Source organism: Paramormyrops kingsleyae, chromosome 11 (genome assembly GCF_048594095.1).
Source record: "Paramormyrops kingsleyae isolate MSU_618 chromosome 11, PKINGS_0.4, whole genome shotgun sequence".
NCBI lineage: Eukaryota > Metazoa > Chordata > Actinopteri > Osteoglossiformes > Mormyridae > Paramormyrops > Paramormyrops kingsleyae.
Window position 1 is genome coordinate 5,839,185 of NC_132807.1, and position 13,639 is coordinate 5,852,823.

At 48.2% G+C, this 13,639-nt stretch overlaps 1 protein-coding gene across 8 annotated transcripts in view; it reads right to left on the reverse strand.

Moving 5' to 3' along the window:
* Window positions 1-13,639, reverse strand: part of lrrk1 (leucine-rich repeat kinase 1) — a 36,026-nt gene that overhangs the window by 10,702 nt on the left and 11,685 nt on the right. For 6 of the 8 annotated variants that reach the window (XM_072717904.1, XM_072717903.1, XM_023814079.2 and 3 more), the window contains 20 exons: window positions 13,445-13,624; window positions 12,967-13,115; window positions 11,928-12,154; window positions 11,421-11,548; window positions 10,627-10,790; window positions 10,043-10,177; window positions 9,461-9,579; window positions 9,206-9,276; window positions 8,953-9,082; window positions 8,675-8,787; window positions 8,137-8,351; window positions 6,728-6,892; window positions 6,064-6,236; window positions 5,860-5,980; window positions 5,433-5,592; window positions 3,092-3,368; window positions 2,746-2,917; window positions 2,459-2,628; window positions 2,071-2,210; window positions 1,705-1,951 (listed from right to left, as the gene is read on the reverse strand). In XM_072717904.1, the coding sequence (XP_072574005.1) occupies window positions 1,705-1,951; window positions 2,071-2,210; window positions 2,459-2,628; window positions 2,746-2,917; window positions 3,092-3,368; window positions 5,433-5,592; window positions 5,860-5,980; window positions 6,064-6,236; window positions 6,728-6,892; window positions 8,137-8,351; window positions 8,675-8,787; window positions 8,953-9,082; window positions 9,206-9,276; window positions 9,461-9,579; window positions 10,043-10,177; window positions 10,627-10,790; window positions 11,421-11,548; window positions 11,928-12,154; window positions 12,967-13,115; window positions 13,445-13,624 (3,256 nt within the window). Of the gene's footprint in view, window positions 1-1,704; window positions 1,952-2,070; window positions 2,211-2,458; window positions 2,629-2,745; window positions 2,918-3,091; window positions 3,369-5,432; window positions 5,593-5,859; window positions 5,981-6,063; window positions 6,237-6,727; window positions 6,893-8,136; window positions 8,352-8,674; window positions 8,788-8,952; window positions 9,083-9,205; window positions 9,277-9,460; window positions 9,580-10,042; window positions 10,178-10,626; window positions 10,791-11,420; window positions 11,549-11,927; window positions 12,155-12,966; window positions 13,116-13,444; window positions 13,625-13,639 lie in introns of those variants that run through there. The other 2 variants (XM_072717907.1, XM_072717909.1) reach the window with 2 other exon arrangements.

Here is a 13,639-nt window from a genome sequence, read left to right on the forward strand (position 1 = left end):
TATACCGCAAAAAAAAAGTTCAAAGTAAATAAATTTCTCACAAAACTGTCTAGGAATTACTTAAACAACAAAACATGAAAATGATTATGATTGTTTCAGTGCATGCAGGGCTCATGCAAAAGCAATGGAGGTATACTTCACAGGGCTCCAGATGGCGACTAAAATGGTCGCCAATGCGACTTGATTTTCTATTTTGCGACTAGTTTTTTCATTCTAGTCGCCGGTGGCGACTCTCCCTCTCAATCTAAGAAAAGTTTTAAAATTAAAGCAGCAGAAACGGCTTTTAATTTTGTGCGGACACTCTCAGCCCGCGTCTACCTTTCCTATAACACTATCACGTGATTAAAACCAAACCTAAGGGAGGCATCATCTGACACGCCCACTCTGCTTCAAATGTCATCTCGCTAACTGCTGCGATAAGGGATCCGAAATAGAAGAGAATCGGGCCACGACTACTCCTCTAATTCCGTCCTAACTTTCCACGTAACACGCCAAATGTTCTAAGTTTCCATGTAACACGCGAAATGGCCAAACGAAAAATTTCTGACTTTTTCTCAGTGCCCACTAGTCCAAATCCTGCCTTGTCTACTTCTGAACGAACCGAAGATAATTCAGTCAGTGGGTTATCTGAGGTACAGCCACCGGCGTCCGGAAATGTACAGTTATTAAAGAATGACAACTCCGTCCCGTTAGCAAAGTCTTCTGCGCCCGCAGCTCCGACGCCTGGAAGACAGTTTAAAGCGGCTTGGTTACTGGAGTTCGTTTGGTTACGGTATGACAAGGGAAAGACGTATTGCAGCTTTTGTGCAAGCCGGACAAGAAATTGCTGGTAAAACAGAATTCATTTGTGGTACGAGCCATTTTAAAAAGGAAACTATGAAAAAGCATGGTGAGAGTAAGAAACACAAGAATGTCAGAGTATTGCTTATTAGTAAACATTTGCACTGTTCAAATTTATGTGTCATTTATTATTTTTTATAAGACCTTGCAGAGGACACTAGTCGGCAAGTGAAATAGCCCAGATAGGAGAAAGGAAAGGCAGTGTGAGGTAGACCAAAGAAATACAAGTAAATATTAGTTGTTTATTTCACATTTGGCATGCGGTAGAGATTATGGCTCCCAAAAAAAGCATTTGGCTCCTAAATATTTTGGGTTTAGGAGCCAATGGCTCCCAAATTTTTTTGTTCTGTCTGGAGCCCTGCTTCAAAGTGATTTTGTTAACGTATTCCAGATAATATTGAAAAATCAGTAAAATCGCAACGCTTGCCAAGTTGTTTCCTATGATGGAGTTAAAATGTTTTCGCGAAACTTAAACCCCAGCGTTCAGACAGTATGAAGGTAAAAAGTGTGAAAAAGCCTGATCTCAAATCAGCTGACTATCATGGTCCTTAAGATGTATGGATTGCATGGGTATAACATGTGGTGCAGGTATTAATATTACACATCCCCCATCACCCAGCCCAATATTCTTATTACAGCCATTTTTGAAATTCAGTACAAAATACCCCGACATGCGTTGTGATGATGTTATTCAGCGGCTATACCAATTTTTACGCCAGTGGAAAATGGACGTAAGAAGTAACACTCTTCTGGTACTTTTCTGAAGTACCAAAAGTAGAGTACTTGGTGCAGTGGAAAAGTGGCCCAAGTGTAGAGAAACAGAGGCCTTTGGATGGTGGTGGTGGGGGGGGGGGGGGTTGTTACCGTGCAGGGAAGTCTGTCATGAAGAGCTCAGGTACCAGCTCCTGCAGGGGGACAGGCTGCTGTGGGTGGTTGGGACACACAACATGCTCCTTCTCCACCGCAGCCAGCACGCAGTCTGCCATGTTGAAGAGGTGCACAGCACCTGACCGCGCCTCCCGGGGTCCTGCTCGGGCCGCTGGCACACAGATGGAGCACGGTGCGTACTGCTCCATGAGCAGCGAGCCATCGTTCTCGCTGGCCGTCAGTGCTGCACATGAAAGCACTCTGTCAGAACAGCATTTAATTGCTGAACAGCAAAGGGCTTTATATCAATGACATATCCCACCCCCAAACATAGGCCTTCTCAAAGGAAAAGTGGGATCTCACCGGGAAACCACTGCTCGATCAGCGAGTTAACGTGATCCGTGATGAAGGCCATGGCTGAGAAGTCACGCATGTCTGACTGACAGATGATCTTAATGCCACCACTCTTCTTCTGCTTCCAGTTGAGGTCTGACGACTCCACACTATGAGGGAACAATGCCGGCAGTGAATCAACCACCGCCAGCGCCACGCCATGATTATGCCAAAGCTTGTGAAGCTGAGACACTGACTTATGAATCAATAAGGTACCACCATCCTGTCACTCAAGCCAAAGCTGAAAGCTAACAGAACAGAACACTAACAGAATACAAAGTTATGAAAGTGACTCTTTGTGGGTGAAGATATCTGTTTAAGGGTGAAGGCTAGCGATACAGAGCTGAACCCCGCTCACCTCAGATAACCCCCGTCGAAGGTGACCAGAAGGCCCTCTTTCCAGTAGATAGTCTGGCTGCGACGGACTCTAAATGTGCTGCACCGATTCCTCTGCTGGTTACCGGCAAAGCTGTAAATAACCGAGTTACGGTTTCGGAGGTTTTTCGAGTTTCTCTTGCTTTCAAAAGTCTGGGGGAAAAACAAAGAAAGACTAAACTAAACTGTAGGGATTCCAGTAAAATTTGTTGCTGTGTTGGTTGAGTTTTTTGCTGAGGCCCCATCCCCTATGGCAATATAGCGGAATACCTGGAGGTCCATCTCTGTGAGACTTATCAGCATCCTGGCAATGAAACGTTCCCAAAAGCCAGCAGGCACGAAACTCATCTTAAACAGTCTCTGGATGGTATTGGTGGTCTGCTGCCGGAAGCAATGTATGTCCATGGCAGGCTTTGGGGGCAGGAGGTGAGGTAGCAGGTAACTGTGGATTTGGAAATGGTACATCTCACAAAAAGCCAGGTAGAAATCTCAGCATTCGTTTGTATGGTTAACCTAAGGCAAAAGCTCCTCTCAAAAAATGGAATCTGATTAGAGGAGCCTGTCATTATTAATTTATTGTAGTTGCAGCTCGAGAAACAGAGTTGCAAGGTCCAACCTGTTATTAGCCACGGGCAGGGCGATCTCAAACTTGGCCAGGAACTGGAAGTACTGCTCCTCCGTCTGCTCTGTGAAGCCAGTGCCCACCAGCAGCATGCGCAGGTCCTCAGCGCGGATGACGCCATTCCGCGCCACGGAGCGCGAGCTCTTGATGTTGATGATGCGCTCAAGGCACTCGGAGAGCCACTTGGCATCCAGAAAGTAGAGCTTGCAGAGTCCGTGGCTGGTGTCCGGAAAGTGCAGCAAGGTGCCGGTCTCAATCAAGAAGCCAATGGCTGCCGGTGGGGGGGGGGGGTCACAGTTACAGTAGGATTAACCACACCACAACAAACTCTGTAAGATCGATGCCACTATCCCTCAAAAGCTTCTTCCCAGGGAAATCAAGGGCCAGCCCAAATCACTAGCTACCTTATTTCACAAAAAGTTGAAAAGCTGGACTTCTGTTACAAGTAATAGCTTTGCAGTACATGGCTTAAACATTGTTCAGTAAAACAGGAAGTGACTGATAACGACGCATCTGTATCTAGATATTGTTCAGATACGCTTAACCCTTGGGGGTCTAGGGGTAGGGAACACACCTTCACTGACTGGAGCATGGTCACACATTTCATTCAATATCAAACTTACTTCATGGCAAATTATTTCTTATACATCTGTTTTGGCATTAGACTCATCTTAATCTTAGTGTACTTTGTAAATATGTCAGATTTAAGTTTGTAATTTGACATCAAAGTATAGACATTGCAAAATGCAGTTTGGAACACTTGCAGAAACATTATACAAGTACATAGTAAGCAATGGTGGAAGTTTGTTTTGATCCCAGATATCTGATCAGCAAAGTCTTGGCTACATGAAGATGACTAAATGGTGTTGGATAAATAAGAAAAAGCTCATGTCACTTTTTGGCTCCTTTCATGGAATGTGTAGCAACTTGCATGTGTATGCATGAGCCATTCACACTTGGCCACACCCCCCCCCCCCCCCTTTTATGGCGCTGATGGGGATGTATATGCGATAATGCGGCTACTTAGAATGTGAATAGCGATCTTCGGGTGAGAGCAGCACTACACACCCCCGATGCAGGTAAAACAAAGTAAGGTGACATGGTTTACTTTTTTGCCAATTTAATTTTAAAAACTTTAGTACAGTGGTACCTCAGTTCTCGAACTTAATCCGTTCAGAACTCCAGATCGAATCCTAAAAAGTTCGCGTTTTGATCAAATTTTCCCCATAAGAAGTAATGGAAAACCAATTAATTGGTTCCCGGCCCCAAAAAATTACACCTAAACGTTTTTTTTAGCATTTAAACACAAAATGAACCGAACAAAACAAGAAGAGCATATACTGTACTAAACACATCTAAGCACATTTATCAAAACAGTAATTTGTAAAGTAAGAAAATAAATGTATCCAAACAATGTGTCCTGCTCCGATGGTCCGTTCCTTCCGTGTGCCACGCCCCCTCGTTAACCCCATGTGGAATCCCCGTGTGATCAGCTGTTTCTGGTTGTTGTCATTAGCCCTCTATTTCGTCCGCGTTTGAGTTTGTTTCCCCAGTCCGGTTATTGTATTGTCCGTCTGCGTTTTGCTTGCCTTACCTGTAATTAAACCCCGTATTCCCAGATACCCTGACATCTGCGCCTTTGTCTCCGTTCCATCCCCGCTCGGCACGACAATATTCTTATAATTAAACGTATTAATGGTTTATTATTAATATTAAAATAATTAATAAGAAATCTTTATTTTTAAAATGTATTTTATTATATAACAATAATTACTGTTACTGTCTATCATTGTCTAAATGTATTTTTACTGTCTAAATATATGTATTCAGCTAGTGTAAACATGCACGATGCTATCACAGCGAATGCGAGGCTGAGACTGAAGCTTTACCCTTTGTTTCCGCTGAGAGACGTGCCACGTGACTCATTTCCCCACGCGTACAAGTTCTTAGGTCGGCGTTCACGGTTTGACTTCTGAGATTCAGATCGAGTTCTAGGTCATTTTTTTCCCAACTGGTTGGTTCGACTTAAGAAATTCAAGTTCTAATGAGTTTGAGAACTGAGGTACCACTGTACTTCTGACAATGGACGTTTTGAAAAGACGACAGATTATGGATTTAATCAGCATTTGTTTCTATAATAAGATTTCAGCGAGTTATGAACTGAAATACACGAGAAAGATATGCGGCATCGCCGACGATGTCATCGACTCCAGAGGGTTAAACAAGCTAACTACCTTGACCTGGTCTAACAGAATAAAAGGCCTGTTCAAATGGACAGAGTGCTAACAGCTTTGACAGCCAGGACTCCTAGTTAAATTTTAAGACGGCATGTTACCGGTTTGGAGGTCCTCATAGTCCTTTATGTCACTAGCTGGATTCTCCTCAATGATCTTCTCCAGCTCTAGGTCAGTGAGGTACTGCACCTCATCCTCTGCATCCCGCCTTTGCTGCTCGGCGATCACAGCGTCCTGCAGCAGGAGGTAGCTTTTCGGGATCTGTGGGTTGCAGAGAGGAACCTCAGTGAGACACAGCCGAGCCCAATACTCATATGTAATCCACAAAGCAGACATCTCCACCAGATACCCACAGAGATCCACCATCACCCATCATGCCCACAAACAAGACCTACTACTCAGGCAAGGCCCATCAAATTCCTCTCAATAACCAGCAATTACCAACCACATTCCACTGCATACTGAATATACGTCCTCCTGAAACCTACCACCACCCTTTAAAGCCCACTGCTGCCAGATGGCACCCACCAGTCTCCCCACCAGCTTGTGGCCGCTGGAGGAGGTGCTGACGTCCTTCATGGTGCAGGCCACTTGGTAAATGAGCCTCTTCAGGCCATCCAGGCCCTCCGATGTCTTACAGGACACCTCACTAAGGGAGAGAGCAGGAGGCGAGGACTCAGGGACGGGCCACACACGCTAAGGTCAGGGAGCTAAGGCCCAGCGGACACTTACTGCAGGTGCTTGCAGGTGACGTCCGGGTAACCGCTGGCCCTGGCACCGGATGGCGATCGGCACAATGCCAGGATGTAGGCGCGCAGCGTTGCAATCCTCTCTATGCGGAACTTTGTGTCAATGAGGTCGAGGTGTGTGCCAATCACTATCACAGCAGAATTAGGGGCACTGGCCTGTCAGGGCCACACACACACACACACACACACAGACAGAGTGACATCTTGCACAAGAAACAAACGGAAACAAAGAAAATAAAGAATACACTGAACTATTGTTCCTGCAGTTAAGCAGCTTGTCTGACTTCTGAATGAACTAGCTAATTCAACTGTATTGTGTGGGGTTGAATACTGTAGTATTCTCACAGAAAATGGTGAGTCAGCTGAACTAGTGACCCTTAATTACCCGTAATGTGTGACTGTGTCTGTCCTGTGATGAACTGACACTCCCCACTAGGATGTCCCCTGCCCGAGACAACCCTGTACTGAATGAGAGGTTAAGGAACAGTTTAGGTCGACTAGAATAATCACATATAGTATGGCATCCAGGGGGCCGGCACACGAGCATGGAGCGTCAGCGCACCACCTCCCACCCACAATGCACCACTGTAGGAGAGGGCAGCGGGGAAAGCCCTGCCCAGAGCGCGCCGGTGGGCCCCCGTCCTCACCTCAATGTTTAACAACCAGGACTGCAGGCTGGCCACCGCCTCCTCTCCCAGAGCCAGGTTCCAGATGACCACATACAGCGCCTTGTCCGTGAAGAAACACTGATTGACTGTGGACATGCTGGCCGGCCCTCCCACGTCCCACACGTTGAACTCCACTGAATCCATCTATTCACCGCGGGGGAAGAACAAATGTCTCTGTCAGTCGATGGGCGGTGTCCACGCCATCACAGTCAGCAGGGAAGCTCGACGACCCCTCTGGACCGTCACCCGGAACCTTCACAGGAACCTCCTTCATTTACAGCCCGCCTCGGGTTTTCATGAACTCCACTCTCCTACACCGTTGGCCTAGACCATTAATATATCGTCACCATAGTAACACTCCCTTCCTGTTCAGTCCTCCGATTTGCTCCCCTTAATTTAGTTCCTACAAAACATACACAAGTCTCCCTCCATCATATGCATTTAATTTTTATAGCTACTATTTAATCTTACAACTGCAGTTCTTGTTGCTACATACACACACACACACACACACACACATTATAGTAAATTACATTTTTTGTTGTTCTTTGTTTCTTCTATGTTGTCAAACTGTCTCACACATTACATTTTGCTGCAATAAAGCTTTTCAATTCAATTAAAATTTTTAAGAATAGCTGCTTAAGAATAACCAAACAAACAATACTGCCATGGACTCAAGGAACTTTCATATGGGGAGGGTGTCTATGCTTCAATTCCCAAGGGCCACCAGTTAACCCTTCACCTACGTCACTGTGTCCAGATGACACACGCACATATATGTGGGAGATCCTATTATACAGGCCCACTGTGCCTGAAATCTGCACCACCACACCAAGGACTCTAGCTAATGTTGGTGCCATTAACAAGCCACAGCTCACTCAGGCTCATGTTCCACCCCCCCCCTCATATACAACTCATTTTATAGGCAATAAATTTTCACCACCGTACAGATTTAGGGTGGAAAAGGCAGATTGCGGAATGACTGACTAATTGCGTCCCAGGACCATGGAGGCCGGGCAACACTCTATACTGACCCTGAAGACACCCAGTGGGCTAAATAAAGTCATTCTGGGAAATGACACAAATGGGGGCGACAGAAAGGTTACTGCCAGATCACCGCTATTCCAGCAGCTCCACACCCAGTAACACGGCCCTTTGTCTGGGGAGGGCAGACCGGTGGTTTTAAAAGGTGGCCTACTGACAAGACGATGAGCATGAGAGGTGCTACAGCAGAGAGGTCTGTCTGCTTAACCGCTGCACCATGTTCTCTGCCGCTTGGGCACCAAACTGCCTGCTATCACAAATACACAGCGACTGCCTGCACCAGGGCAATGTTGGTACAGCAGCACAGGCAGTGGGGGGGGGGGGGGTTCAGGGCGGTATCTCACAGTGGCTTTGACCCCGCTGGGCCGCTCCAGCTCCCACGTAGATGTCCTGACGCTGCACTCTTGGGCGAGAAACTGCCCGGGCCGACCGGTCTGCAGGCCCTCCAGGAGCGTGGTCTTGCCCTGCCGGGGTGGCCCCACCACAATCATCTTCAGCATCTTGCAGCGTTCTGCCTTACGAAGGTGAGCCCTCAGGAAAGCCAGTACGGCTGCAGGGCCTGAGGAAGAGAGGTGGGGGCGGGGTTAGGGGTGGGACAGCAGGCAGTCTTACTGATGAGGAATATATAAAATAGTCATGGTATGACGTAGGATAGCGATTAACAGGAACATTAAAACAGGTTGTGACCAAAGACAAGAGAACAGACAGTCCCAGTTTAATAGACCTTCTTTTATTATATCATTCAGATCTGGCCTGCACACATTCATCTGGTCTGGCCTACAGGGTGTTGGTGTTCCTTTCTCTCGATGGCACAATATTTGCTCATCGCCAAGAGCTCTCTCAGCCAGCCGTGGCCAACATGGGGCACCTAGATTGGCATACCTTCACGCCGCACCTCAGCTGGGATGTTGCTGATGCTCAGATCCTCAGTGTCGAGTTGCCAGAGGTTGGACAGCAGCCCCAGCTCTGCCGGTAGCTCCCGAATGCCAGGATTGCTGCAGAGAAACTCATCTGGGCTCAAATCGCCACAGCCAGCAGCCCAGGCTCCCGAGATGCCCAACATCATGGCTAGTACAATTACTGCTAGTCCACATTTGCATGGCCCAGTCCAGACACACTGTGTTCTGAGAGGTCTCTGCGGAGGAAGCCATTGGACTCACTTGGACAAATAGAGCTCAGAGAGATTTCTCAGGGTGCACACTGACTGGGGCACACACTCCAGCTGGTTGTCACTCAGGAGAAGCACTTCCAATGAGTCCCGCAGAATTATGGGAAATTCTATGGGAGACACTGCCAATGAGACAGCAGGCATATGATGAGTTTCAGAGCCTGAATCCAGAGATTAACCAACAGGGCCACGCTCTGGTTCTGTCCAACACGAACACTCCAGATGAATGAGTGAGGTTCATTTACCTGGTTCTGGGTCCCTCCTGCTCCAGGTAGTGAAGAAAGGGAGCTTCCTGGTCTTTGTTCCTGTGTCACTCCTAGAACAGGTCAGTTTTGCAAATTACTGCCAAAAAAACGTATTTACTGTAAACATAGAAATAGTACCGCAATGAGGGAACTGCAGAAACGATCGTTTAATCTTACACCCGCTGATTTACGCATGGATGCTCCTGTAAGTGACCGGCACAGGGACCATGGTGGGGGGGGGGGGGGACGACTTACCTGTATTTGCCTAGCTGGTTCCTGGAGAGATCGAGGTTCTTCAGCTGGGAGCACTTCCACCTGTCGGCTGCTGGCAGGGAGGAAAGCTGGTTACCGCAGAGCTTCAGGGAGACCAGGCCCTGCGGCAGGAACAGGTGGCCATGTTCAGTGTCACCATAGGCAGAGATATTCATGACATTCGAGGACACGAGAGAAAGATCTAGGGAGGCCAGCCCAAACCCCCACAACATCAGGAGCCAATTTCATGGCTCAGTCACCTTTGGATGAATCCCTGTATACCATCTAATACACATGTAATAAAAACTTCAATATACCTCAAACATTTCTCAATCATTCAGCAAAGTTTGCAAAGTAATACGTGTCATGCAATCTGATCAAGACTGAAACGTACAATCCTACCAGCTTTCCTGCTCGAGCTTCACTCCTACCCCCACCCACCATGTACCCATCACTGCCCTAGCAGTGTGATGTGAAACACAAATACGCCATCTTGTGGAGAACCAGAATTCATGCTTCAATCCCACTCAGAGTAGGTGTGTTCATCAGTAAGGTTTTCTGCGCTTCCTGTGTGACCAGACTTACTTCTAGCTCAAAGATGTGCGGCGGTAGCTCTCTGAGGGTATTCTCCGAGAAATCCACATCCTTCAGTGTCTTCCAGAACATGGAGATGGTGTTGGGGAGGAACTCAAGCGCATTGGAGGAGGCCCTGCAACACTTCTGCAGAGTAGGAGAGTCACAGGACTGTCAATGTGGCACCTCCATCTCAGACGGAAGCCGTCAGCAGGGCTGCTGTAAGTCAAACACAACTGCAAACAAAGGGCATCAAATTTCATTCCTAATTCCATGGCCTGTCTAGACTAGCGTTTCCCAACCCGGTCCTTATGGACCATCAGACACTCCAGGTTTTTGTTCCCTCTCAGCTCCCTAATGGAAAAAATGTGCACTGTCTGACAAGGAGCTGGGAGGGAGCAAAAACATGGAGTGTCTGATGGTCCCTAAGGACCGGGTTGGGAAACACTGGCCTAGACAATCTGGCAAAAATGTGCAACCCCCACATAGAGGAGGTGGGATGCAAACCCCCTAAACCAGTTTTGTTGTGAAGCACTACCCACACATTCCAGTACACCATCAGCAGCACTACAATTTAGGTGAGACCTGGCACGTACCAATGGGCAGGCCCACGGCTCAGGAAACTGGCTCAGCTTGTTTCTGCACACATTGAGGCTGACGAGTGACTTGAGGCAGTGCAGGATCAAGGTGGGGAGGACCATCAGGCCGTTGTCGGACACGTCCAGCTCCTCCAGCTTGCGCAGGCCAATCCAGTTGGTTCCTGAGAAAAAGAGAGCGAGAGAGAAGAGAGCCGTGAATAGGGCACTGAACTGGACTCTTATCAGGCAGCAAACACATATTTAGACGCACAAGTGTCAGTAACTCAGCCGCGGAATTTGGGGTTCAGAGCCACAGCTGAAGTTCTGGGAGCAGAACAATCAATTAATACTGAAAAAAATATACGCCAATGCAAATCCTTGTGGTTTGACCCATTCCTACAAATGCATGCATTACACGTAAAACAAAATCTCCAGTTTCAAAATCCAAAATGCAGGAGTACCCAATCTTATCCACAAAGGGCCGGTGTGTATGCAGGTTTTTGGGATAACCTATAGGTCAGCTGTTCAAACCCAGTTCTGAGGACTCTTCAGCCAATCAGTCCTCTAATTAGTAATCTAATCAGGAAGTTGCAGCGAAAACCCGCATACACACCGGCCCTTTGCGGATAAGATTGGCCACCCCTATTCTAAGCCATTCATTTAAAGCCCCAGGGGACAAAAGCAGATTCCCTCCCAGGATCAAAGACAGGAACTATTCTGCTGACTGCACTATGCTTTTACCCATCATGCCCCCTGCTGTCCAGCATGCATCAGATGGACCTTTTGCTCGGCAATCTCGTAAAGCACTGTACCGTTGGGTATCTCAAACAGGGAGGTCAGCTGGTTCTTGGTGGCGATCAGCTTCTGAAGCCTTGTGAGGTGCAGCAGGCCAATGGGGAGGCTGCTCAGCTCATTCTGAGACAGGTTGACCTCGCGCAACCTTCAGAACGGAGAAACCAAAACCAGGGGGGTGAGCAAGATGAGGAGCATCGTCAGTCCAAGTGGCACGGGCCAGGGACACACTGACCACAAGGGGGCAGTCTCTGTTCTCAGTCTCGTTACAGAAGGAAATTTGGGTATGACAAGTCACCCCAGTTTGGTCTTCGGATGTAAATTGGAGGACCCGGACCCGGAGATGCCGACCCCTTTGCTGTGCGTAGCTGGTACTTAAATAACTTTTTATAAAAGGGCAGTAAATGGAAAAAAAGGATGAATCTGTTATCACATGTGAAGATGGTATGTTGGCTTAGGGGAAGTGAATATTTCAGAAGGCTCCTCGGATGGAAGAGTGCAACCCCTGGCCCACGCGGCTGGCTCACTGGCTGCAGATGATCTCCTGGGAGGACCGTGTGTCTGGAAGCTCCTTCAGCTGGTTGCTGGAGAGGTCCAGGGTCTGGAGGTGGATGAGACCCCAGGGCACGACAGAGGGCAGGGAAGACAGGCTATTGGAGGACAGGTCCAGCTGGGTGATTCGGGACGAGAGGTCCATGAACCAGTCCAGGTCCAGCCATGGAAGCTTCAAGCCACACCAACGGATGGAGAGAGCCTGGTCAGACACACAGATACGACAAGACAGGGGGGCCCACAAAACTCATTACAGCAACAACACACACCTCTACACATACCAGAAACAGCAAGGCATTATGGGAAGGAAAAACTGCCTCGCATTATAAAACAACACATAAGGTTTCACCAGGGTTATGCGGTCTGCAAAATGTTCCCAGTAGCTAAGACAGTCAGGGAAATTTTGCTCTTATTTTTCCATTTGAACAGTACAAGTCCTAAATGAATGGTACATTTGGCATAAGGCTGCATTGGCAAAAAGTAGGTGATGTGCGCTTTGAGTCTGCATAGCTGAATCTGTGACCAGCTCTACAAACTGGTGCGTTCTGCGTTTCTTGGACCCAAATGGTCTATGACCTGAGGTTACGGTCTGGTTCACTCCCCCCCGCCAAGCCTGTTCAGCTTCATTTTTAGCTGGGACAGCAGTTTTCTTTTCTCACTACCCCCATTAACCACATGGAGGCTGCAGTTTTCCCCTAATAAAGATCCAGATTATGGTCAGGAGCAACATGGTTCTGTCTGTGGTCCCCCGTCTCATGTTTGCGGTCACATAAGACGACAGATTTAGTCGACCCGTGTGCTAGAGAATGAGCTCAGCTCCTGAGCAGACCTAAATGCTAAAGGGCGGTACAGAGATTACTGGAAACCCCGCAAGTTTCCTAAATGATGGATTTTACAGAAGGCAGTAAGAGTAGCAGCCGTGTTAACACACATGAACACGGAGGACCATGCGCCACCATGTCAGAGTGAGAGGAGCCCGGGCTCCCCGGAAGGAAACAAGCCCCCCGTACTCACATCCTGGGGCCCCCCACCGGCGTCTGCGTCACTTGGCTCCATGAAGCGGCCCCTCAGCAGCTGCCTGGCGAAGGCGGGGTGGTCCATTAGAGTGTAGGATGAGATGCCCGCCCCATTCTGAAGCAGAAAAGACGAGATCTCCTCATGCCCTGGAAGACAGACGGCCTGTGAGCGCCAGGCACCGAAAACCCCCTGTGGCTCCCATCTCACAAGGGGGAAGTAAAACTCCCAGGATCGTGCCCAAAAAGGGGAAGTTTTTTTTTTTTTTTTAAAAAGAGAAGTGCAAAGCAATCCACGATACCATCATTTGTTTTTCCTGTTCATCAATTAATCTTGTAAAAAAGGCTTTAGTACATATGAAACCGTATCGATATAATATTTAAATTATACAGTGAAGCAGGTCCTGCCACAGATCTCAGACAGCCTGAGCTGATCCGCCCATAAATCTGCAGGCCGGGACAGGCGAGGCCCCACCCACCTGCACGGGCGGCCGCATACAGCGGCAGGCCGGTGATGACGGCGAATTCGTTGCTGCGGATGCCGCAGCCCTCCGGGTCAGCCTGGTAGCTATATACCAGCAGCTTGACCACTTCCAGGTGACCCTGCTCGCAAGCTGTGGTCAGCATCCAGCTCAGCAGGTCCCTCTGCACGCACGGCACTGTGGGGGAATTCC